Raw genomic sequence first — 27,948 nt, 5'->3', positions numbered from 1 at the left:
CATCAGGAAAAGTAACATGTCTTAGACTTAGTATTATAGTATAAGTAATTATTTATCATTACTGTACCCTGACTATAATTTCTCTTTATCTTTTAAAGCATATAAATAAATATTTTTCAAGAGATTACAGAAATGAAATCCTTCGTTGTATATTACAGTTAATCTATCACCTTCCATTCACACATTAATGCACTGAAATAAAGCACAAGTCCAAGTTGGTTAATTTAATTTATACATACATTTTACACACAAGGACTGTGAAAGCATTTTTACAGATTCTCAGTTCATACATAAATGTAAAAAAAGAGATAGCTGTCCCCATTACATCATGTATAATACTGCGTAGACATGGGTTTTTGAACATTAGCACAAGGGCAATTTAAAAAGGGGAAAAAAGATACAAAAAAATATCTATATCTGTATAAATATCAATTTAAGAGTAACAGAATTGTATCATACATTAAGGAGTGGCAAAGGCAACAAGAGGCTCCTTAGAGTAAAAATACAAAATGAAAAGGATACACAAGTAAGTCTTGTGAAGAAATCAGATATCAAGTCAGTCAAAGATTGTCACTCATCACTCTCTAACCTTAGAAACAGAAAGCACATCCAGGAAACACCTCACACACTCTGCAGAGAGCTGCGGCTCTCGTTATAAAGCTATTTTTCACGAAGCAGTCCGTCGTGGTCGACATAGATTGGCAACGAGAGGTTTATAAAAATGGAAGTGAACATCTGGACCAGCTGAGAGGAAGAGCAACACCTGTCTGCCTTAATCTCAATGATGGTGCCCTTGAGCAAGGCACTTAACCCATAATGGATCCAGTGGTGCTGCTCTGTGGAAGACTGCGGTTTATCTGGGAAGCTCACGGGCAACACCGGCTATGTTTACATGCAGGATACTGGCTTTAGTCCAGTTTAAGTCACTATTAAACAGTCATGACAAACAGCAAAAAACAAAAAGGTACTTTCGTATCGTGATTGCATGTGTCGGTCTGTGATGTGAAATTTACAAATGACCCGAGTTGCACCATTGTACTGTACTGTACATTGTACTGTGGTGAAAGCCCCGTTTCCATTTCCTAGAACAATATGTTGCAGTCAGAGATACATTAAGTTAAAGAAAAATGCCATCTAATTTATTAAGTCATTTATTGTTCTGCCCACTTTCCCTCAAATCAACTGCCTTATCTAATTATATTTACTTAAAGTTATTGACTAGAATAAGAAGAAGATTGTTGATGCATGTAAACAGAGCCAGTGTGCATCTGAAAAAACTTCCCACAGATAAATTATACTAACAGTTAAGAGCTCTGAAGAAGATGTTGATGATAATAAGAATCTGATCCTCACATTTTCCATCATCATTATGCATCAGAAAAATCTCTTTAAAAAATGTTCTGACTTCTTTAACATTCCCAGTCATTAAAGTCAAATTCAGAATACTGTTGGAACAGTTTAGTGTTAATCGACCAAACAGTTCAGTTTGACACAGAGAGAGCAGTTTACTGTTTACTGATTGTCAATAAGCAAGAAAGTACTGGATGATAGTGTCAATACAGAACATGGCACAGGTCTGTAGTAAAAGTTAAACAACACTCAAACTTGTGGTCATTTCGGATAAATAAAGACAATGTACCAAACACTAACTCTTTGTTGAAGTAGAACCATTTGCGGTTTTGTAAAATAGAGAAAGCTAGTCATTCTTTTTTTCAAATTACATTTCCTGAAGCCAACCTGCCACGCTCCTCCTCTTTCTCTAACCTTTATCTACTCTGTTCCATCTCTTTCTGAACCAGAATCCTTTACACCCTCCTCTCCTGCATTCAGGACCAGCCCGTCTGCAGGAGCTGCAGAGTCTACCGTCGTCGTTCTGCAAACACTGATCGTCATCATCATCACTGTCGCCTCCTTCGTCGTCGAGAGGCGACGCACAGTCCCAACATTCAATTAGAAAGGCACACGGCTCATTACTTTCAAAACCCAAGCACACTTGGCAATAGTGCCAACACTTCTTTAAGCCACAACAAAAGAAAAACAGGTACACATGTAATAACAATTATAATATTAATGTAAATAATATTAAACACAATAATAAGCAGCATGTTGTAACTGAAGAGGAAATATATATATATAAACCAATATATTTGTACATTTCAGTACTCAAACGTTCAAAAAGGATAAGTGTTTAAAAAACTATATATAATGTATTTTTGTATTGCACATAGTACTATCACGTTTGCTAGTGTAAGAACATGTTGCTTTGTGTTTTCATGGCAGCCTCCAGAAGAGAAAGAGGAGGCTGTTTAAGTTACAATGCAACTCATCTTTGCAAAATAGCTGTAAAATTGTGCATCTTGGTGAATGTGTGTTCATTTGTGTGAGCTTTGTTTCTCAGTCAGAAACTAACTCGGCACAATCCGACCCGACGGGTCCAGGCTCGTCCGGGTCTGGCTCCGATTTCTCTTAACTTTCTTAAATAAGGTGTCATTCTATTCATCTGTTCTTTCCTTAAAACAAAGCAGGGGAATTCTTCCTGTAATGTACGAGCGGAAATTCACTACATGTCAGGCTCTATAAACATTACAGTGGTTCAGTCTTTGATCTGACTAAAACAGAATCGGACTTGATTTTTAGAGCCTTGTCCGAACTCTACACACGCTCTTTGTGTAGGTGGAAGATTATTTTCTTTTAAATGGTCAGTTAGAATAGAGGATCAGTAACAGGAAGCATTTTATAAACACAAGGATATTTGTAACAGCAAACTCTGAGGGAAGGATAAGGCTCCATCTTAAGAACATATTACACTGAATTACAGTTGGCACAAAAGGAGGCAGCTGTGGATATATAGGATAGATGGAGCAACCAAAAATATGTGGCTAATTTGTTTTACATTTTAGTAAAGCAAGTTTATCTGCTACAAATGCAGAAATTTGAAAACTGAATGCTGCCAAAAGGGACGCATTTTCTCTCACGCAACAAGAGGGCAGCTAAACCGTTTCTCTCTGTGTGTTAGGGGAACCTGGGAGGATTTGTTTGTCCATCTAGTCTGAGCCAACGTCTTGAAATATGGACACTGAAATCTACCTGCAGAGACTGCTTTTTTCACCCTTTACCTCGAGCTGTACTGGATATGTGTGCGCTGAGTGTGTGCACGTGCATGCAATGTGTCTTTGTAGCTTATTTTGCAGCAGCTGTGAAAGAGGTGTGTTGCCCCCCCCCCCTCGCACGCGATCAATGAGTAAACTGGTTTCACTCATCATTGCTGTGTCTGATATTCGAGTGTAAAGCAGCTCGGGGAGAACAGGACGTAGCTCCGGCGTCGGAAGATCACAGAGATGTCCGTAAGACACAAGGGTGGAAGGAATGGGACAAGAAACCGCTGGAAGAACCAGAAGTAGTCCTCGAATTAGAAGTCTTGTCTGTGATCCAGATATCCGTACACTCCCAATAATGTTCTTCTTTCAGCCTGTACAGTTTCTGAGTCTTGTGCTTCCAACCGCTTCACCCTTGATGCAGTCAGTCATATACAAAATGTCGTTTCTTGGTCCCGGATCAGGGGAGTTTTGTATTTTAAGTCATTGTGGACGCACTATAGGTTCCACAAGGTGGCGATGTTCATCAATCCTGCTCCTGCAACTTAACAATCACACATGCCAGATATGCATAAACACACACACATGCGCACCTGTGTAGCATGCACACCTCTACACACAGACGCATACACAGAAGAAGAGCAGTGGTAGGTGGGAGTGTCACGAGCTGAATGATGAGCATTAAACCTGGTAATAATAGACGCACGCCGCCCAGGAAGCCTGTCAGTCTGCCGCTCTACACGTACACCGGCTCACATCCCTCCCCCTGCTCTCCCTCCTCCTCTTCATCTTCATCCTCCTCTTGTTCGTCTTCCTCTTCTGGGCCCATGCTTGGCGACACCTCGCTGGCCTCAAGCGGTTTAGGGTAGCGGAAAGGGCAGCCGTTGTCGTCAAAGAATCTGCGGAAGGTGAACTCGTAGAAAGCGTGCTCCGGGTGCTTCCCGTGCGGGGAGCAGAGCGTGTCCAAGGCCCGGGTGCTGTCCCCGCTGTCCCGCCACGCCCCGGGTCCACCCTCCTCCTCCACGGGGTCAAAGTTGGACGTGTCCATCGGGTGGGCGATCTTGGGCCGGTAGGGTGCCGGTTGCTGCCGCAGATTGCTGGAGAAGTCCATCTGGGTGAAGAAGGGGTGAGCCTTGATCTCGCCGGCGCCGTTGGCACCCAGGCGATCCTCCGCGGAGCAGCAGAGACGACCAATGATGTCGACGGCCTCGGGGCTCAGTTTGACCTGGGCAGGCACCTGCAATGTGCTCTCCCAGTTGATGACCTGTGGAGGGGAGAGACACAATATATGAGGTCACCACAGCTAGCTACAGTGTAGATCAGGGGTCGGCAACCTTAGGCATTGTTTAATGTCCTTAACCAATGGCACGCTGGCAATATGTGTGCAAGAGAGTTATTGATGCATTGAAATCATGGTTAAAATGCTGAAGCCCTCTCTCATCCGCATGCCAAATTACAACGTTCACAGTTGCGCGATGCCGCAACCTGTTATTTACGGTAGTTTGATAGACTCATATCTCTGACTGGGAACAATACAGAGAGGATTAACAATGGCCGGTGGGGCAGATGAACTAACGCTGGTCTCGTTACTGTAAGTAGGCTACATTAAAACCTTTGTGAGTTAAAAGTCAATACTTATCAATGCACTCACCTGTGTAGACCGGCATCAACATGTAGAAAGCGATATTTCAATCTGCTCTGTCTGCTCAGTACACTCTTGTCCACCGCGCTGTTTTACGCAAACACAGCTCTACTCTGCAAATAGCAATTTTTTTACAAAACAAGCTAAAACAAACGCTGTCTGTTTGTAGTCTGTTTATCTTAGTTTGCAGGGAATCTTGAAATTTGGACAAATTCTTATAAACTTAAGCTGTCTGAAGAAACCATCCTCTCCGCTGGAGCGGTATATGGATGCATTATTAGACCAAAACAAATACATGTGGTTAGGCTACTTAATATGCACGTGAATGACGCAATCGTTATGTTCGTGTTCTTCATTCTTGATAATGATGCTGGTTGTGTTATTATTATTTTGCCACAGCATCGTTTCATTGAAAATGAGTCATACAGGACCTGCTTATCAGTCCATTCATCATTAAAGCTGGGCTTTTCGCTTCAGGCTCTTTGACAGTGATATTTTTGTCAGCCCATTTTCCACCAATCAGGATGCTGCAAACTAAAACCATGTTTCCATAATAATAATAATAATAATAATAATAATAATAATAATAATAATACACAATAATAATAATTACAAGGTCCTGATTATAAGAAATAAATGTTATCAAATGTTGCTATGGAATAAAATTACAGATTCCCTGGATATTACATTTTGATGTGATGTCATAATTAAACTTAATGTTGACATGGCACACTAATAAACAAGAAATTTTGAAAAAGGCACTTCATATCAAAAAGGTTGCCGACCCCTGGTGTAGATGTATATACAGATGGTATACTTCTATAATCTGTTGGATTCACACCTACAATTGATACTGAAAGTTCATTCTTGACCTTGGAAACAGTAGTTTCTGAATATTGCACAATCTTTACCATTATTAAACTACAAAAACTCAAAACATGATGTCTGAAGTCACATTTATACCTGGGAACTGCCCAAAAAGAGGCCTGGCCTGCGGCGACTGAACTGATCCGGGGACACCAGGCTGTCATTCATTCATTAATTGGTCAATCATTTAATTTTTTTAAATCAAAGCGGGAATATTTTTCTTCTTCACTGACCTTAATCTGAGTCTCGGTAGGTGTGGGGGCCAGGAAGGGCGGCTGTCCCACCAGCATCTCAAACAGGATCACTCCCACGCTCCACCAGTCACACAGCTGGGTGTAACCTGCACAACAAAGACACAAATGTCAGATGAATCTGTAAGTGCACATATAGCACAAATCCAGTATTTGTACAGACACATATATTTTATATTGTGTTGGCTCTGTACTTCAGCACATTGATTTGAAATGATAGTGGGTGAGGGTGTGCACACTGATGCTGGATCAACAGTGTACAACGTGTAGCTCTTTTTATACAGAGTTCCACAATTTTGGAACAGTAGGACAAAAATCAGGCTACAATTTCTACTGTGTTCACCCAAAATACCCTCAAATGAAAGCTGTCAGCACTTAAATCATCATTAATTTACTGTGCTGAGTACAGAGCCAACACAACAAAAACGGGTCTGTGTTCAAATATTCAAGGGCTCTATTGCACATGCAAAAAATGCAGCATGTCTGAGGACTCAGATCAGTTAATGTCACCTATCACATCAGGTGATAACCTTTTGACATGATAACCTCAGAGAGCCACTGATCCATCTTTACATGATCCCTGTTTGCCATAACATGTATTCTCTTTCTACACAAAGCAGCAACTCTTTTATCTGTGTGGCTAAATAAAATCAAACCCAAATAAAAGGTTTCTGCAGTCAGAAGACACTTCATTTCAGACACTGTTCATTTGCAGCAATTATCCACCGTGTTCTCACCCACCTTTGCGCAGCAGCACCTCTGGTGCGATGTAGTTGGGTGTTCCCACCAGGGAGTGAGCCAGGCAGCGCTGGTGCTGCCGGTTGGCGCGCTGCTCAAGCGTCATCAGCCGGTCGCCGCAGCGGCATTTAGACACATCGTCCCAGAAGTCACTGGGCTCCATGCTGTCCTGTCTGACGTGGCTCCCTGGAGGCAGAAGAAGGGGAACAATACTGTTAAACACACTGTCTGGGTTAGCTGGACGGGAAAGGTAACACTCTGAACTATTGGCAGCACTTCTGAGGTGCCCTGAAGCATGAATTTGAAGTATGAATGTGCGTAAAAATGCACCTGCAAGCTTATTTTGACAGAACATGATTTTAAAAACAAGACAATCAATAAATGAGATATATCTGAAATATGATTCTCTATTAGAAAACAGTGAAAGTAAGAAGTTGTTAAAAAACTGTTATTTCACTTTCATTTCTGCATTAGATTATACAGTACACGGTTACATAGGTTTCACGTTTACTGAATCCTCCCAGAATCTTTCTAAACGCATCATCACAAACTGCCTCACCTTTCTGGTAGTACTTGGAGTTGTGCGTCCAGCGGAAGCCCGTGCACAGACCAAAGTCCGTCAGCTTGATGTGTCCGTCCAGGTCAATGAGGATGTTGTCGGGCTTGATGTCGCGGTGGATGAAGCCCATCCTGTGGACGCTCTCGATGGCCAGCGTCAGCTCCGCCACGTAGAAGCGTGCCAGAGGTTCGGCGAAGACGCCCATGCGGATAAGCAGGCTCATCATGTCTCCTCCGGGGATGTAATCCATGACAAAGTAGAGGCTGTCACGGTCCTGGAAGGAGTAGTAGAGACGCACCACCCACTCGTTGTCTGCCTCTGCCAGGATGTCACGCTCTGCTTTCACGTGGGCCACCTGCACCAACGAAAGTCATTATAGTTACTGGCTGTGCCTCATTCGTAATGGATTAATACTGTATTAAAAGTAGCGAATGTCTATGTAACTGCTGCAAATTCTTGGGCCCAAACTTAAGACTTCTTCATATACAAAAACCTATTGACTCACCTGGTTGCGGTTAAGGACATCTTTCTTGCGCAGTGTTTTCATGGCATAAAGTGCACCAGTGTCCACTTTACGTGTGAGACACACTTCACCAAAGGCACCTATACCCAAAGTCTTGATTTTGACAAACATGGACTTGTCCATTTTGGCACGGCGTAGCCTATTGTAGTTGGACTCTTTCTGGTTCAGCATCTTCCTCATCTGCTCCTGCTCTGCTTCCGAAAGGCCAGCCTGGGCAGAAAGGACAGGGCTTACAGAAAGATGGTGACGGGAATAAGCACCTTAAAAACAAGTACATTTTTTATTTATCTTTATTAAATGACCTAGGAATGTGCCATGAGCTGAACCCGGCGCCCTGACCTTTGGTGTCAAATTTAACTAATTCTTTTATCTAACTGGCTGTGGAATTTTCTCTAAAAATGCCTTTTAAATCACTTTAAAGCAGGTCAAAAGGACAGAGGTCAAAATCATGACTCAGGACAAGCTCATGCAAATACAAATGTGAACTCACTGACTTCTCATTCCAAGACAATGAAACTGTTGTCTCAAACAAAAGTCCTGAGGGACAATTCTCTGGATGACAACCTCTTGGACATCATGGCTCCGTACAACTAATTATCATTCTCATGTCATGTCTCCAGACCAGACAGCCACTGGTTTCATTTTCTTTCACCACACTATAAAAATCGACTTCCGGATAGTGTTGTTTTCGTCAACAAAAATGATGACGAAATATCGTCGTCAATGAACCTTTATCACGTGAAGAAAACGAGACACAACGTACGTGCAATATTGTTGACGAATAAAAACGAGACTAAATGTGGTTTACAACATAAAAACTATGCTAAAATGTCACAACGAGACAAAATGTTATAACGTTATTTTGTCTCATTTTGCAGTATTCAGTTTCCTGTATCTTGCTTCAGGGGCTGCATCAAGTCACGCTATTGGGTCAGGCCAGTGCCAATAAAGAAAATTAACCAATGGGGCGCTGTGAGTTCTTTATGGGCCAGCGCGACCAAAAAAAAGGCCTATTTATCGGCGATACGGCCCAAAAGTGCGTCGGCCCACCAGGAAAATGCCCGGTATGCCAGATGGCCAGTCCAGCCCTGCCTTGCTTTGCTTGTAAAGTGGACGAGAGCAGGCAGCAGCAGCGGGCGGTGACAAAAATCCAATGTCAAGTCGGACAGTTTCCAGCCAATTCCAGCAGCCTTCAGGCTGAACAGGAAGTCACAGAAACACTGTGATCCGATTCAGATTTAATAAAATGTTATCAGACCCATAAATCAGCTTGTACACACTCTCCAGTGGTTTTAATTATGACAGAGTAGCTGTCAAAATGCTCTACATGATGATCCGTAATCTGAACGGATTTAGTCTCTCTGACTTCTAAACGTAACTACCAGCCACACAACATGTGGTTTGTACAGAATAAGGCTTTAAATCAGACAAATAGGAGTTAAAATCCCTCCAATTCAAAATCAATAAAAAGTTTATATAAAACGTCATCATGTTGAGTCGATTCTGAACCAATCAGCTGTTAGATCAGCTGAGAGGCCGGCGTTTCCCAGCATGCCCTGGGTTTGCCTGGGTCTTTCAGTCGGTGAAAAGCAACTGCGCTGCCTGAGTCTCAGAACTGCGGCCGCCTTGCCTGCATGTAGGGGTTTCATACATTGCTGTAGGGCGTCCAAAACACTTGCTAAGACTTGCAAGTTCATTTTCAAGACTTCTTTAATCTCATTGCTTTCTGGGCGGTCTTACCTTGGACATCTCTTGTTCCAACTGAAGCCTGCGATTCAGTTTCTGCTGGTGGGTCTTCATCACATTCTCTATGTGCTGCTCCATGTAGAACTTGAAAGCAAAAGGTGAGTAGGTCTTGATGCGTGACTCTCTCTTCTCTTCATCGCGTCCATTCTTCCTCACCGGAACAGGTGACGTCTGGATCTGCTTCTTGTCTTTCACCGTTTTTTCTCCCTTGCCCATCTTCGTCTTCTCTTTCACCTGCTGTCTCTCCTCGGCTTTTCCGCTCCCTCCACTGTCACCGCGCGTGCTTCTGGCAGCAGGGCTGCTTAGATCCTGAGCTCCACACAGGACTCCGGCTCCTTCCTCTGGCCCAGACATGAGCAGGTTTTTGGGGTAAGGTGGCGGTGGGCAGCGTGGCTCCGGAGCAGGCTCAAGAGTATAGGTCTCCTCTGGCATGTAGGTCAGAGGCTCCGCCGCGTCCTGGGCCTGAGCAGTCATCCAGCTGGGGTGACACGGCCCCACAGCCGTCTTGGGTTCTGGCCTCATCACACGGATACTCTTGACTGGCTGTTGGATGGGCGGGGACGTAACAGCCGTGATGGTGTTCGGAGGGCCCAAGGAGGAGTCCTGTTTGCCAGCTGTGGGGGGCGCAGCCATCGCAGGCCGGACACCACTGGGCCCGGCAGAGCGACTGTTGAAGGAGTTGGTTCTGCTGGGAACACGCACTTCCCCCCTGAAGGGGCCCTGGGGCTGGGGTTGCCTGGCTTGAGGAGCGCTTTCAGGACCTGGAGGCCCCGCCCAGTGGTGCTCATACAGGTCTAGGTTGAGGCTAGCTCTGGATGGTGTCATCAATCCCTGGGGCATATCGGAGAAGTCCGGGCCCATGGCTGCCACCCCACCTGGGGAACGGGACATCATGTGGACCTGGTGGGAGGTGGGGCTGGCCTGGCGTGGGTGGGAATGAGAGGACAGGTACAGGTTAGCAGGGTATCCTCCCCCTCCACCTCCTGGACCATTCTGGCCCATGGCCCCTTTCCCCTGCATGTTGACGTAGTTGTCTGGGGGCGCCATGGGGGGTGGTGCCATCTTGTTCTGGAAGGAGGCGGTCCTTTTAACTCCATAGCCAGCAGGCTCCATCATGTGCGGCCTGGTGTGGCCATAGTCATAATGGGGGCCTGCGACAGGGCCCCCTGGTGGCTGAGGCTGGAGCTGCAGAGGCTGGCCAGGGACGTTGTAGCTCATCATGGGCCCGTGCTGCTCCATACTGCCAGGGTAGCCCTTCTGCTGGGCCCCTGGAGGGTACATGGTGTTGGCTGGGTTGCTCTGGGTGGCCATCACTTGTGGATAGCTGCCCATACTGGGAGGTCGCCCCATCGGGTTTCCCATAGCAGGGCCCTGTGTCCCACCAGACGGAGGCATCATGTAGTTCATTACTGGTGGAGCGCTCATGTAGGGTCTGGGCATCTCACCCTCAGGGCCGTATCCACCTGCTCCCTCGTACATTGGAGCCCCCATCTGGTGGTACGGAGGCATGACACCAGCCTCGCCTGGAGCCTCTAATGCAGGTCGGTGGTCCATTGAGTTTGGCATGCCAGCTTTTCCTGAAAAGAGAAGGAATGTGATCACTCAATATATAAAGTAACAATAGCAATTTGATCAAACTTCCTGTAAGTAACTAGATCAATAAGCACATACAGTAAACATATGTAGTGAGGTTGAATTTGTACCTGGAGAAGTCTGCTTGATGACACGGACGATGAGCTCATTGCGAGGGTCGAGGTAACCCATTTTGCTGATGTACTCTAAGGCCGCTTCGATGTTCCTGCTTCCTGTCTGCTTCAGTGCCCGCACTGCCATCTCCTGTGAAGCACACACACACAAACAAAAAGAGATGTTGAGAAACATATTGATACCTTATAACTTGTCTATACCTCCCCCCCCTCCCATTTTCATTTAACAAAATGAGCAAAGGTTTTGAAATGTTTTATGTTGTCTCAACACAAGTAGCTGTACAAATGAATAGGTGCCTATATAAAGTTTAATTAAAACAAGAAGCGTTTGATCAAGGAATAAGTAAAGAAGACTTCAGATCTAGCCAGACATTCAGCCTGCTTTTCATACTCAGAAACACACAAGAACACTAAACATAAGCTTTACAAGACATCGCTGCAGGTATCTTCAATTAATCCCACAATAATACACAAACCCAGACACATGCACGCCTGCAACACACATTAACTAAAAATGAGGATACTCTGTTTTTTAGGTGTTTGGACACATTCAAGGCAAAAAAAAAAAACATTGGCCCATTAAGTGCTCAAGCATCTGCATCCTGGGGTCACATATCAGTGACATCCTGCGCCTGTCACAACACCACACAAAAACATACCACCAAAATGAGGTTTTTGGAAATCGTAATTCCTATAAATGGGAATAACGTAAATGTTTTCTAGCTTTTTGTTTTGTAGAGAAAAAGACTACCTGAAAAATAAATGTTAAGCGAACAAATCCTTAGTCAGCATTCAAAGAAAACTCTGTGCCAAGGCAATTATCATATTGCCCCCTAGATAATTTGCAATGAGTGCAATTATTTAATGTGAATCACTCTGTAGTGGCAGCAGAAAGAGCTCCCTTCAACTGACTGGTGTTTCTGCAGATTTGATCCCATTTAACATTAAAAATACATAAACTTTATATCACTACCCATCATTTTCCAAACACACACTGTGATATTTTACATTTTGAAAGGCAGTATCTCTTCCCTCCCCAAAAATATCACACACACACACACACACACACACACACACACACACACACACACACACACACACACACACACACACACACACACACACACACACACACACACACACACACACACACACACACACACACACACACACACACACACACTATATTGTGAAAAGACTAAATTCACCAGGATTAAGACAGATATTGTGAAAAGGATCATGGGATTTTGGAAGCAAACTGCAATAAAAAGATTCCCGAAGCCAACTCTCATATCTCGGATATGGGAGTTTTCTGTCATCAATAACGCACCAATTAGGAATGTCAAGATGATTTAGTTTGCATACGATGCTAAAAACACTAAAATACCATAACTAGAAAATGCATTTTCCGCAGAAAATGCGTGGGAATGCTGGATAGCTGAATTGCTAAAGCTGAACTGGATGAATAGCTTAAATCCGTAAGAAGAAGATGAAGTAGTGAAAATAGTTGAAAAAGTAGGAATGGTTTTAATTAACTTTCATTAATTTCATTTTCATATAATAGTACCACTAATGTACAAAAAATGTGGAATAATTCAAGTTTCTTTGAAAAGCTTATGCTAAAGCTAAACTGGATTGCTGGTTAAAATGTGTAAGAAAAAGGTGAAGTTGTCAGACGGACGGACGGACGGATGGACAGAGGAAAGAGAGAGGACAGAGAACAGATAAAGAGGACAGAGGACAGAGAACAGAGGACAGAGAACAGGACAGAGGACAGAAGACAGAACAGAAAGAGGACAGAGAAGAGAGGACAGAACACAGGACAGAGAACATGGTGAAAAGAAAACAGAACAGAGGACAGAGAACAGGACAGAGAACAGGACAGAAGACAGAACAGAGAAAGAGGACAGAGAAGAGAGGACAGAACACAGGACAGAGAACATGGTAAAAAGAAAACAGAACAGAGGACAGAGAACATGGTGAAAAGAAAACAGAACAGAGGACAGAGAACAGGACAGAGAACAGGACAGAAGACAGAACAGAGAAAGAGGACAGAGAAGAGAGGACAGAACACAGGACAGAGAACATGGTAAAAAGAAAACAGAACAGAGGACAGAGAACAGAACAGAGAACAGAACAGAGAACAGGACAGAGAAAAGAGGACAGAGAAAGAGGACAGAACAGAGGACAGAGAACAGGACAGAGGAAAGAGGACATAGGACAGAGAACAGGACAGAGAACAGGACAGAGAACGTTTTGATGTATAAATTGTGTATGACAAGTAGATATTGTGCGCGTGAGAGCAATTTATAGAGAAGGAACTAAAATCATTTTTTTAAGGCTCTGTGCTCTAGCTACGACCATGATCCACTCTAGCCAGCGCAATAAACACTGTTTAATCAATGAAATTTCCTGAAGACAGACACAGACCAGAACAAGAGAACAGAACAGAGAAAGAGAGAGACGGACAGAAGTGGAAGGCAAAAGATATAGACTAATATTCATATTACTGCCTGTAGTATCTGTGTGTGTCTGTGAAAGTGCTGTCATGGTAACCAATGACCAGTGAATATGTTTGTAAACATCCTTTGAAGTGTAATCAGTTAACGAGCGTGTCACCTGCTGAAACTGTCACCTGGGCCACAATGCAGCTATTCAGAGACACTGACAGCGAGCTCTCAAATAAAGGCTCAGACTGGCAAAATGATAACTGATATCAGTCAAATGACATCATCCTGAGCACCACAAGGCCTTTGTGAACTTATCGGTATAAAATTTATGTGAATAAACTTAAAAATGTGGGCATATCGGCGATTTAAAAAAGTGGTTTGCTGTGCGTTTCGCTGGGAAATGTGGAGGATTTTTAATATGGCAACGAAAGGAGGAAGATTTGGAACTCTCCTCATTTGGAAGCTTGCTGAGCCAAAAGTATAAGATGTATCGCATAACTGAGCACATGAAACTAGACAAAAATACCTATGTTTTAATGTATAAATTGTGTATGACAAGTAGATATTGTGGGCATGAGAGCGATTTATAGAGAAGGAACTAAGATAATTTTTTTAAGGCTCTGTGCTCTAGCTATGACCATGATCCACTCTAGCCAGCGCAATACACACTGTTTAATCGATGAAATTTCCTGAAATGATCACTAAACCTAAACAGCTTTTTCACAAAAAGTGTAAAAGATATCAAAAAACTGAGCACACCCCGAATACCTGAATATTTTGTGAACAGCTTAAAGTTTGAATCACGTCTGTAGGTGGAAGAATGTAGGAGGAGATACATTTTGAAGCAGAAGAGGATTTGAAGGATTTGAAGCATGCTCTCATTGACTTCAATGTTAAAAAAAAAGTGTTAAAAAGCTTAATATTTTAAAAAGTATAAATAGTAGAAAAAAAGAAGAAGTCCCATCATTAGCTGAAAGAGCTGGACATTGTAAAAGTTGAATGGTTTTAATAGCTGAAAGTATGCAGAAGTTACGGAGAGCCAAAAAACGAATGGAATAAGAATAAAGAAAACCGAATAACAATAGTTGGAATGCTGTTGAACAGCATTCCCAGTAATAATAGCTTAAAATTGTAAGATAAAGTAAATTGAGTGGCCAAGCAGCTTCCACAACTTCTCTAGATATATCTATGCAGCATAATAATTGAATTCTTGTTATTCTTCATGTAAAATGGTCATTTTATGTGATTATTGCCTGTTGGCTCCCTCCTCAATCACACATGGGGAGCTCATCCCAGGCTCAACAGGTGGGTCACTGTGAAAGCCCAGAGCTATGTAGGTCACCTATGTGAAAAATGTTGGTTAACCACTTTGGCATTTTCTATTCATCAGCTGCCGTGTAATTTATGCTCGAGACACGGCAGCCAAATGTGAAGCAGAGCATTCCTTTCGCGTTTACTGCCTTTTATTAAACAATACCAATCATTCCTTTGGTTCTTGTTCTAATTTGAAGCAGGAGATCTTAAAGGCTTTTCAGCTCTAGATTCAAATGAGAAATTGATGAGTTTTATAATAACAATATTTTGAAATGTTGGAATTTATATCAATATAATAAAAAAAGCCAAACTGGCAGTTTAATGGACTTAAATCATAACAAAGTTATGTTTTTTTAGGTGTTTGGACACCTTCAAGGCACACACGAAAAAAAAAAAAAAACACAACCAATCCCCCTACATTTACGTGTGTGTATGTGCTTGATCTAGTTACTTACAGGAAGTTTGATTGAATTGCTATTCTTACTTTATATATTGAGTGATCATATTCCTTCTTTCAGGAAAAGTCACCAGAACATTACAAGAAAAAGGTCATCACAGTGAAAAAGCACAGAGAGAAACCTACTGTGTTTTAATTGTGAGCTTTTCCTTTCAATATCCTATCTATCTATCTATCTATCTATCTATCTATCTATCTATCTATCTATCTATCACTGTACATGACTCCATTACACATCCAGTGGTGGAAGTGAAAGTAGTAATACTACACTGTAAAATATACTGTTAGTAAAACTCTGACATTTCAAATCTTACTCAAGTAAAAGTACAAACATATTAAGATCAAAATATACTTAAAATATCTGAAATATAATTACTTATGATTCAGAATGGCCAATTTCAGAATAATATATGCTATTACTGGATAACAATATTGATGCATGAATGATTATTGAATGCATTTATATTTTGCATTTATAATATAAATCTGCAGTGTAACTTAAATCGTCAAATAAATGTACTGGAGTAAAATGTACAATATTTCCTTCCAAAATGTAGTGGAGTAGAAGTAGCATAAAGTGAAAATACCTCAAGTACAGTATGTCTACAACAAAATGTTTCATCTGTTTCTGTTTATCTACTTGCCAGCCACGCAGTAATATCTATTTATTAGCAAAATCCCGTCTGACAGCCTTGGTACTTAAAGTCACCTCATACGTGTGCTTAATGTACACATCTCCTGCACAACATGGTTGATCTGACCACACCTGCAAATCACAATTCTTTTCGACGTTGTGGAGGAGGAACTATGGATGTAGAATAAGAATAAGGGGGATGGGGGGTGAGGGGGGGGAGACGATGAACAACTTCCTGTCTTTTTCACAATAGTAAACCAGTAAACAAACAGGACAGCAGAGCGTGAGGTAAACAGAAACTCTATCTTTGCCTCTGCGATGGAGCGACCCACACCTAGATGAGGAAATCACCTCCAATGGCATATGACCTCACTGCAAAGACATCTCAGACCTCGGCCCGGCAGCTCTGACAGAGCAGACATTCAGCCCAGACACTCCGGTGCCCCTGCTGGTCACGCGCAGTAACAGCAGCCGCAAATTAAAGTCTTTTACAAATGACATTAGGTGGGTTTTATTATTCAGACAGTCACTCGTTGGGCAGTGGGAGGGGGGAGCACAGCAACCCTAACAGTGTTAAATCCTTGCTCCACTCAATAAAATATATTACAACAATGATAAAGTATAACTGAAGGTGCTTATTGTCTATATTGTCATTAAAATCTGTTCTTGAGCAGTAACTAAATCCTTAGTATCTGGATATAAAAAAATAGGTGCTCTGCCACTATTATAATAACATGTGAATTATTATTTATGGACTATTGCAATTGCCTCTCCACTGCTGTTCCCAAAAATTCCATTAATTCACAGCACATTCAGGCTGCTGCTGTTGCTGCCAGATTTCTAACAAGAACCAGGAGAACTGAGCACATTGTTCCTACTCTTAAATCTTTACAATGGCTGCAGGATCATTTTAAGAAGATTTTAAAGTGCTGCTGCTAGTTTATAAATCACTCAGCAGCTGAGCAGTCAGACAGAAGTGCCTTGAGTCCGAAACAAAATGGCAAAAATGTATTTAGCAACTTCCTGATGATCTTTAATGTGCAACGTTAGCTGCTTTTACATTTGAATTAAAACGGTTTTCTTTTAATTAATTTTCTCTGTTGCACCTTTTTTCCTTGAGCACGTTCGGAGCAACATATCGCTGGACCGTCACTGCAATTAACCTATTTACACTCATTGACAGATTAATGGGTACACCCAGCAAAAAATAATGCGGTCTAATAGCACTAGTCTCGCTTTGCCAGACTCTCCTCCAAAGCGCGCTGAAGGAGAGTCTGGCTACTCCAGACAGCATTTGGGGATGGGAGGAAAACATTGGCATTTCTTTAAACCAATCACAATCGTCATAGGCGGTGCTAAGTACCGCAGAAAAGCCGCAGTGCCGCTGCAAAATAGCCTCTGGAAGGAACTTGTTTTGGTGAAGCGTGTACGTTTAAAAGTTGTTTTAGTCGTGCAACAGAAAATTCAGATAGGACAGATAGTCTAGCTTGCTGTTTGGATTTACCCTGCAGAGATCTGAGAGAAGGTTAACCATAGTCCTCATAAATCAACCGGAGTTTAAAATGCCATCACAAAGGAAGCCCAAAGCGACGGATATCTGGCCTAAATGAGTGAAATCCGGCGGATTTTCCGGCGGCAACAGAGCAATCCCGGAAGTGGAACGTCAAGGATATAGTCTAAATAGCACAGTCCTGCAATATCCTGCCTTCATGAAGATTATAATGTTCAATTTTTTTGTTAAAACTGTTTTAGAGAGGTGTTGATTCAACTGTATGGTCATTTTGGAGTCTGTAGTTCGCGGTGCTGTTGAAGGTGTTTCTATTATTGTGTCCACCCCACTTATATCAGTGAGGGAAGGCTAAATACCAGATACACCCCTGTAATGTTATCTAACTGAAGCAAAAAAGGAAATGCAAGAACAGCTGAGGAAAGAAGTTGTATCCCTGTGCAGCCATATTGTGCCTCTTCTGCCTGCAGTTTCTCAGACACACCGGCCAGCTTTATTTGTTGGGAGGAAACTAAATCAAAACATAAATGATTGAAAAGTAGGACAACGCAGCAACCATGGGCACAGTCAGGTCTCAAAGCCAGGAAATGCCAAGGCCACACACTTTCTATGCCTTGTGTAGTGCGTGTGCGACTATATAAGTGTAAATTCACTACTGCGTGCACACTCCTGCTTTAGTCCCCTCCCATTGCATCCGTGTTCTCACACCCACACCCACACCCACACCCACACACACACCTGTTTATACTATATGGTTTCCTGTGTGTGTGTGTGTGTCTGTTGCATTCCTGTGTAGCCAATAGGAGGTTCTGGCTGCCAGAGCCGCCCAGTAAGGTCACATTATGTCCATCTGTCGCTCAGTCTTTCTACCCAGTCTTTCCTCCTGGTTCCCAAACTTTCAAATTCTAAATTTTCATCAACAGTATTAAAGAGTTGTACATGGTTTACAACGTGCATAGCACAGTAAGACATATGTTTAAGTATTTTAAAGCCGGCCATCATAGGGAGGGCCGAGCAACGATAACTGTTCAAATGGGGATAACAGTGCACACCTTCAGACACATTCTCTCCTTAAAAAGGCATTCAAAATTGTGTAATGTAACAAATTAAAAAAAGAGAGAGAGAAGATCAAACCTGGACTTCTTTAGCACTTCCATACATCTAAACCGTGTCGGATTGCTATAAAGTTTCAAAACCGTCAGACACAGCCCTCCCAAATTTCAACAGGATACATTTATTAAACCGCCTCCCGAGTTCAAGATGAGTCATCAAAAATATTTTAATGCTTTACAGGAGAGGGCCTTTGGTATAAACATCTCATTTTATACATAAGGACTCAAGAGAAGAACTTAGAACTTTATTTTTAAATTTTACTGTGTCACTTTAAATACTATTCTTTTAGTTGCCTTCTTCAATGTGTAATTGTTTATGTGCAGAAGATCTCTATTGTGGGACTTCTTTTTCAAACTTGGGGATCAATAAATTGTATCTTTTGTATCACAGAATAGTAAACCAGTATTTGTATAAAAAAGTATAAAATTATTTGTTTCAAACAAACAGTTCTTAGACAGAAAGTATATAGATATTATTCCTCTCATGGATCGTGTGTGTGTGTGTGTGTGTGTGTGTGTGTGTGTGTGTGTGTGTGTGTGTGTGTGTGTGTGTATATTGGGTGGAGGCAGGCCTGGTGACCCCGGCTGTCATGGCGACAGATGTTCCTTGCTCACATTCCTCAGCCCAGGAAGCAGGAATTCAAGCTATTCAGGATAGTCTTTCTCCCATTTCTCTCTCTCTCGCTCTCTTCAAAACATCCAGGCCACATTTGTACCTTTGTCATAATGGTTGTGGGCCGCAAGCCGCCGAGTTATCCCAAACGCATAATCACCAACCTACAAACTCTACACACAAACTGCTCCGACAGAAGCACAAACACACTCATTTTCTTTGCACGACAATGACAGTCAGTTTTTTTTTATACAACTTTTCTCTTTGACCCAATTCTGAAACACACTCCAGCATGTGAAAATCAAAGCCATATGGAGGAAGTTCAGGAGCAGAGTGCAGATGGATGGACATGCCGAGAGGGACGTCCATGCATTTCCACACAAATAGCCATAAAACCTGCGCAGTCTTCATCCCCTCCTCTTTCTCATCCATGGCGCCGATGTGCAAAAAGTGTAGCGAGGTTCCACCTTAAAAATGATTACAGTGTGAGCCAAGGAAAGCCCCATCCTCTACCCCAACATGCAAACCATGAACACTAATGCATACACTGCTTCCAAGGCACTGCCTGTTGGCCTCATCGTTACATCAACACCGCAGTGTTTGCCTGCTTACACGCCGAAGGCTTTAATATGCTTATCATGCACTGGATTCCTAAATTGCCGCAGTTTGGCCTGTACATATAGTAGAATGACTGTGAGTATGGCCGAGAACTTCAGGGAAGGGAAACGCTGAACGCACCCCTCTTTCCCTTTACTTCCTTTCTTTCCCTGTCATCTCGATGCGTGGCATGCTGCCCCACACCCTCCCCCTCCAAAACATTTGCTCCCTTTAAAAAAAAAAAAAAAAAAAAAAAAGTGGTTATGTAACGAGCAAAATTGCTCTGTAATTTGCAGCTGGAGAAGACGAGAGAAACAAAGAGGAGGAGGAAGACGAACACCGCTGATAAGAGTTGGGCTGAAAAAATAATCTTGCCTCCAGAAGAGACAAAATAGAAATTAGGTGAGGGGTGTTCAAGGACAAAGTATATGATCTTCAGCAGCCATAAGGGCTCTGGAATACACTTAAAAAGGAAAAAATAGAGACCCACAACTTGGTGGCCTAAAAATGGAGGCTGCCTGTCAAAGGAGCTGAAAGACATCCAGAGTAATGGTACTAATGGATTATTAATGACACACAAATAGGGGATGAGAGAAAAGTTGAGGGGTGTGTAAAGACACATTGTAGTCTGTATTCAACATGTCAAATTAGCATCAGAGGCAGTCGAGAGAGAGAGAGAGAGAGAGAGAGCGAGCGAGCTCTGGCCTGTCAGACAACTGAATCAGTGATTTCACCCATTTAAGGCAGGTTCTTTTTACTATTTTACCTCTGCCTTTTTCTTTCTTCTTCCACAAACAAATCAACATCAAACCAAAGTAAAGGGAAATATTCTTAAATCAGTTTGTTATGCTCGTCTTTCAATTATGTTTTTTGGATTATGAACTCAGACTACTTATTTCCTCTCATGCATCCATAGACTGTGTGTGTGTGTGTGTGTGTGTGTGTGTGTGTGTGTGTGTGTGTGTGTGTGTGTGTGTGTGCTGTTATTTGGCCATTAGTATTTGCAAGTTCAACGTTTGACAAACAACATTAGGTGTTGACCTGTCAGCGTTTGTCAGTGCTTGCTGATGGAGGTCAGGGGGAAATAAATCAAACCATGTCAACAAGCAACAGACCAGGCACGTGCACAGACAGGTCCCAGGTGGTGCTCAAGCACCTGCCCTTTTGATAGCGCCTATGTTGAAACTGACTTTACAAAGTGCTTCACAATCCAGGATCTAATAAACGATCATTAACAGGGAGATGATGCTCAAATGTAAATTTAAAAGAATGATGAAATGCATCGCAACTTTAAAATTACCTTTTATAAATGTGCCTTTGACAATTTACAGAATGTGGTGTAGACTGCAAAAAATAATAAAAATTGGCAAACAACTCAACAACTCAGCTAAAACCATGTGTACGCAAGTCTGAAGTCTGCATGAGGAAACGGGCGCACCTGGAGGTGCGCACATTCTTCCTTTATAAATACCAGTGTATGTGTGGAAAAAAGTTGTGCACGTTTTTTTTGGTGGGTAGCCTACACATCGTTTATACATCTGGCCCCAGATGTGATGTGTGGAGAGGAGAGCCTGATTGGTGCTCTGTGATTCTGAACATAGACATACTTTGTAGTTTGGATCGGTTGGTTTATTATTTTATTCAGAGAACAGCCTTTAATTTTCTCTAAAGATATGTTGTTTGAAATAGTTTTTAGTTAGTTATTATATAGACCATTAAAGCATGCCCATGCATGGTTTTCTTTGTTGTTGCCTGCTCATGTGATAATGTAGAAACATCATCTCTGTATGAATTGATAATTTTGTAGAAATGTAATGGAGTATTAAACATCTGCATGAATGTATGGGTATTGACATATATAAATAGGCCCATGTAAGTAAGTAAAAGATGTGTTACTGTATGTAACTTACTTACTTACTATATGTAAAAAGAGTTTTTAAAAAACACTGTGGCATTTAACTTGATCTATTTCCCTTTAATGTGAAAACTAAGTATTGGATTCTTGATTACTCGCATTTATATTGGTACACAATTATTGGCTTCAATTATGATGAATCATTCATTCACTGTAATTACGAAACAATTATTCAAAATGTGCATTCCTAGCAAGTATGGAACAAACGCATATCAAAACACATGAGACACAGCGGGACAAAGACCAGAGACAGAGGAGGAGGAGAGGCCACACACTGGGTGGCGACTCGACAGCAGCAGAAGGAACTGTTCCACCCTGCTGCCATTGAATGTCCACTTCCTGTTTGTATTGACTCTGCCCGTACTGCTCTGGTGCATTCACAATGGTGGAAGCAATGGAGGTCAACTAGCCGGCATCGAAACCGAGGATATGGCTGCCATTGGAGCCTGAAAGTTATTCACCGTTCCTTCCGTTATCTTTGACAGATGTTTGAAATACACTGAAGGAGCGTCAGGTCTAAGATGAACTATCAAGCTCTCCTGCTAAACCTAGAGTAAGTTGTTAAAATTATTTCATACACTATATTTCTGCATTTTCAGATTTTTAAAACATGTAACCCTGTAAACGTTGATGTCAGTAAAAGATACGTACATTTGAAAGACAGAATAAAAGTTTAAGATTAAAAATACTATTTGTACATCTATTCAAATAATTAACTGCTGTGCCCCACTATCGACAGGCAGCGTCATAACTCCACTGTAGCGGGGATAATTTCTTTGTGGTGTTGTGCATGGGCTTGAGCTGAGCATTCTTCACATGCCAAGCTCCATCGCAGAGCCCTTTAACCACCGGTCGGTGCACCGAATTTAAATTGGACCAGCTGAATTTTGGGATGACGTGGTGCTTCACTTAGAGACATTTCAAAGAACTCTTTTCAACAGTTCCATAAGAGAAGATACTGATTAACATGATGATTTGTTTTGGCTGCTAGTCAGACAATACATGCAGTAATTAATGCATATTCAGTGCGACAGTGGCTCTGAAGCCAAAAATACAGACTTCCTCATTAATGTTTAGCAAATCTATGTGGTGTCATGACATTTAATACGCTTTCAAACTGGACTTCCTGGTTCATATCTCATCTTCCAATAGTACACTGTAGCAATGAAACCACATCATAGCGACACTCACTGCATTGTTATTGTTAGATTAAAACTAAGTGTGCTCAGTTTCAATTCAATGTTATTTTTTGAATCAAATCATAACAGTTATCGCAAGACACTTTACAGATAGAGTAGGTCTAGACCACACTATAATTTACAAAGACCCAACAATTCCAATAATTTCGTTGCCCCATTGCAACGACAAGGTGCAACATGATGCACGTCCTTATCCAGAACAGGTGCAAGGTGTAGTAGTCCACTTACGTACTCTGTGTCAAACAGCACAAAATCCGTTTTTTGGATGTGCATCAGAGCCATTTCACAACCTGAGAAACTCTTCAAACTTAACTGAAGCTGTAAATATGGGAGATAAAATGGTTCTAAAAGTTTTGAGATAAAATGTTGTGGTTTGATGTCGATGTCAACTCTTCTTCAACTCCAGGGAAGTGAGGTGACCCCTGATTAATAGCAGCCACGTGACACCTTTACTCCGTTATTTCTGAGGCTGAAGGTTGAGGGTAAAAGAGGCCCTCCCTTCCAGGGGAAACGCTCTCCCTCCTCACTCTTCTCCAGAGACGTTTGATGGCCCTCTCGCATTCCTTTGAGCGGGACAGAGGGACTAAACGCCAAAGAGCCCAGTTGGGAAATCCACCTGCTATTTCATTGCTATTTATATTTGATGAGATAAAGATAAAAGAACATCTATGTTTTCAGGAATTTTCTTTAGGAAATTCTATTATATGCATTTTCAGTACATTGTAAACTTTAGAAGTGTTTATAGATAAAATATCTAGTTGGAATATGTTTTTTTGTGGCTAATACAGTTAGAAATTATTTTAATATAATATTGCCATAAAGCAGACTCACTCACTGAGTTACAACTAGGGGTGCATGATATATCAACTCAATATTGTTATCGCAATATCACGTTGCGCAATATTATATCCAAAGTGTCGCAATAAGTATGCAATATTTTTTTATATTTATTTTTATTGTTTCTAATATGTCCTGTTCTGTAGACATGCTCTTTATTTATCGTTTTTATACTGTCCAACCAGTAAAACATGTCCTGTTCTGTAGACGTGGTCCTTATGTATTGATTCAGGTTGGACCAGTCCAATATGACAATGAAATAAACCTTGTGTTGTAAGAAAAAAAAAAAAAAAAAAATCTATTTTGATGCATTTTCCCGTAACTTTTGTAATTTTACTAGGGCTGGGCAACGATTAAAAGTTTTAATCGCGATTATTCGCATGATTTCCCTGATTAATTGCGATTAATCGCATTGTTATACGCAAAATCCAATAATGAATTCAAAAGTAGCGCAATTTTATTTTAAATGTTCTGCCATATGAACGAAACACCATAACATTTGTTCCGCAAACACTTATCATCAGCACTTTGTTCATACAATAGCAGTTAAATAAAATATTTAGTGTAAATCTCAACTTAAACAATGTAAAATAAAATAAAAGCCTGTGAGCAACAGACTTTTACAATAATAAAAGAAATAATAAAAACTGCGTTAATGCGCAATAAAATAATTGTCGCCGTTAATTAGTTAATTAAAAATATTGAAATTAATATCGATATCGCAATATTCATAATCAATATCACATTTTGTCAATATCGTGCAACCCTAGTTACAACGTAGCCTACAAAGCACTAATACGAACCCAGATATTAAAAGGGATGGTTAGATTGGTATAGAACAGTCTAAGAAAAGTACAGCATCCAAATCACATCCTCATGCTCAGGAGAGGACCGTACACCACTACAAGAAACTGTCAAGACACAAACCCAATAAATGTATGTGCCCACTAGGGGTGCACAATATATCAACTCAATATCGTTATCGCAATATCACGTTGCGTGATATTATACCGGAAGTCTCGCGATAATTACGCGATATTTTGTTTACGTTGCATCCCGTCCGACATGTAACCAAAGAGTATAGAAGCAACAAGAGGAGAAACTCAATAGAACATTATGTTGCATTCGTTCAAGATGGCGGAGCTGCACTGTTCCTTTGCAAGCTGCAGCACAACGTTCTATTGAGTTTAGCCTCTTGTTACGTCTACACTCTTTGAAAACCTCTCGAAAAATACACTTCACTTGGTAGCGTTGCAATTCCCCGACTCATTTCCTGGTTCTCCTTCTCCATAAACAACATGAAGTCAAGGAGAGGGTTAACTTCTCCTGCTCCAGATTTCCCACCGTGTTCAGAAAAAACAGTGGAGACACTTTGGTTCTCTCACTATAACGTTAGAGTCGCTACTCACTCCGAAGAAAAACGCCGTCACTCTCTCACTTCTTCCTCGCTCTACCACACACACACACCGGCTGGCTCAACGCACACACCAGCAGAGAAGTATAAACAAACATCAGCTCCATGGAGTGCCTTATTTAGGTGCCACTTAAATGCCTGCGCTTCTCTCTGATGAACCGAAAACTGACGTTAGAGGGAACTCAACTGAAACATCGCCGCACAGGAGGCTAGTTAACAAACACTTGGCATTAGCGTTAGCTAGTTAGCGCTACACCTGACAGCAGGTAACGTGAGCCTACCGTTAGCTAGCAGTTAACCGAGCATTTTAATAGAGTAAAAAATGAGGTTAAAATGCTGACAGCTAAACGGTGAAGAGTGTGTCTGTATTTCACTTGAGAGAACTGTAACACCAGACTGTAGCTGCCGTTGTCTGAAAAACAGCACAGACTGAGCCTCGCCAGCCTCGTGCTGCATTCAAAGAAATTGTAAAATACACTTAACACTTAACACCCATACAGTGTTTGGCCCATTGACATATATATAGAGAAGGGTCCAACTGCAGCTTGCAGCAGTCGCTCACGCCACGCCCCCACTGGCATGCAACTTCCGACTTTTAGGGTTAGTTTACAAGACGCAGTTTGACCATGGATGTAATAAAGCCCATGTTGCAGGTTAACCACCACTGTTGATTCATAGGTACATATAGCACTCAATATATGTATATCATTGTTAAAAATGTCTCCAAATAGTGTTAAAGGTAAACTTAGAGGTACTGGTAAACTTAGAAAATACAAAGCATCATGCTAGCTATATGCTAGCTATGGGCTAACTTGCCAGTCCCACCTGTGAAACCCCCCGACAGTTGTAAACATATTGACTAGATATCTCACGTTTTGATGGTAGCCTACTAGCTCCAGTAACAACATATTTGCCTAGTGTTTATTTATTACTTGGACGGGGATGTTGTTCAGCTTTTCACAAGTTTAGACAGCTAGCTAATGCTACGCCGACGTTTCGCTAACGTTAGCGTAAGAGCGTTCGCCTAGACGGCTAGCTAGGTAAATATTACGACTGCCTTTGGAGTTTCCTATATCTGCGTCCACGTTGTCACGTTGCGCTAACGTTAGCAAACGTCGGCGTAGCGTTAGCTAACTAGCTAAACTTGTGAAAAGCCAACCGCATCCCCATCCAAGCGGTGTTTCACTTTCCCTCCAATATTATTATACACATCAAAGACACATTGACTCGGTCGAGACCAAAAGCCATATTTTTCCAGAACAGTGGCAGAAACCGGGACCGGGACAGTGAAAATATTCAGGAACGTTAAACATTGTGTTTTCGTTGTTCCTGATCGTTTACATGCTTAGCTAAATAAACAATAGATATATTTAGCTAGACAACCAAGGAGATTTAATCATTATGTCGTGCTACTAGCTAGCGCTAGCAGTTAGCCTGCAGTTTCGGGAACAGAGCTCATCCATGGCTTTATCTCTCATCCACGTTACAAGCTTTACAGCATACAGCTGTAAAGAAGGGGGCTTTTATTTTGAAGGCAAAGAAAATAAGGGGGCTTTTATTTTGAAGGCAAACAAAACAAGGGGCCTGGCGTGAGCGGAGGGCGTGGCGTGAGCAAAGGGGGCGTGGCGTGAGCCAAGGGGGCGTGGCGTGAGCGACTGCTGCAAGCTGCAGTTGGACCCTATTATATATATAAGGTTTGGCCTCGCCAGCCTCGTGCTGCATTCTAAGTAATTGTAAAATACCCTTTTCCCAGCCAGTGTTTTTTTTTTTGTCGTTAACAAGAATTTACTGGTGAAATAAGATATTGTTATAAGTTATTGTTATTACATTTTTAATAAAATTACATTATATTTATATATATATATATATATATATATATATATATATATATATATATTATCATTCTTTCAATTCAGGCAACATTTTAAATGTATTGTTTTAGCACTGGGAAATATGAAATCTATTTTTGATGTGTTTTCCCATAACTTTGGTAATTTTACATATGTTTAAAAATATCAAAATTAATGTCAATATCGAAATATTCATTATCGATATCGCAATATCACATTTTTTTCAATATCGTGCACCCCTAGTGCACACACACACACACACACACACACACACACACACACACACACACACACACACACATATACACACACACAATCTCTCTGTCTTACCTGGTCACAGCCGGCGTTAACCAGCTCCTGCAACATCTGCCGGTTGACCTCCCCGGCGCCTGCAGGGTGCCCTGACCCGGAAGATGGACCCGACTCATTGGCAAAGGGCATGAGGGACCTGCGGATTTCCCTCAAGGCATTCTGGTAGTTGTTGAACTTCTGCGGGGGTCGGATCTGCTGCTGTCGGCTGGCTGTGTCTTTCCCGCTCTTGCAGTCGGCCCCTCTGCCACCGTCTGTCCGAGAGCTGCCCCCGTGCAGGGCCTGGCTCACCAGCTTTGCCGGCTGCTTCAAACCCTCCTTGATCTCCTGAAGCCTCTGGCGTGTGTTGCCCACATACGGGGCAGCTGGGAAAGTCTTGGGCCTCATTGCATCAGTGCCCAGGGAAGGCACCTACTCTAAAAGGGAAACACACACACACACCCACCCCCACACACACACACACACACACACACACACACACACACACACACACACACACACACACACACACACACACACACACACACACACACACACACACACACACACACACACACACACACACACACACCAAAAGATCCTTTTCAAGCTGGCTGACCTAAATAGTAAAGAG

The 27,948-nt window shown here is 41.9% G+C and overlaps 1 protein-coding gene across 1 annotated transcript; it reads right to left on the bottom strand.

Annotated features, from left to right (window-relative positions):
* Positions 1 to 233: 233 nt before the first annotated feature.
* Positions 234 to 27,796, bottom strand: lats2 (large tumor suppressor kinase 2). The gene is made up of 8 exons (XM_028591027.1): positions 27,357 to 27,796; positions 11,125 to 11,257; positions 9,416 to 10,998; positions 7,658 to 7,885; positions 7,153 to 7,507; positions 6,597 to 6,779; positions 5,838 to 5,944; positions 234 to 4,359 (listed from the first exon to the last, which is right to left on the bottom strand). The coding sequence occupies exons 1-8, from the start codon at positions 27,720 to 27,722 to the stop codon at positions 3,832 to 3,834; spliced, it is 3,483 nt and encodes a 1,160-aa protein (XP_028446828.1). The 5' UTR covers positions 27,723 to 27,796; the 3' UTR covers positions 234 to 3,831.
* Between the last annotated feature and the right edge of the window lie 152 nt (positions 27,797 to 27,948).

This window comes from Perca flavescens, chromosome 11, assembly GCF_004354835.1.
Source record: "Perca flavescens isolate YP-PL-M2 chromosome 11, PFLA_1.0, whole genome shotgun sequence".
Taxonomy (NCBI): Eukaryota; Metazoa; Chordata; class Actinopteri; order Perciformes; family Percidae; genus Perca; species Perca flavescens.
Note: the sequence above shows the minus strand (reverse complement) of the source record. Positions and strands in the feature narration are given on the sequence as shown.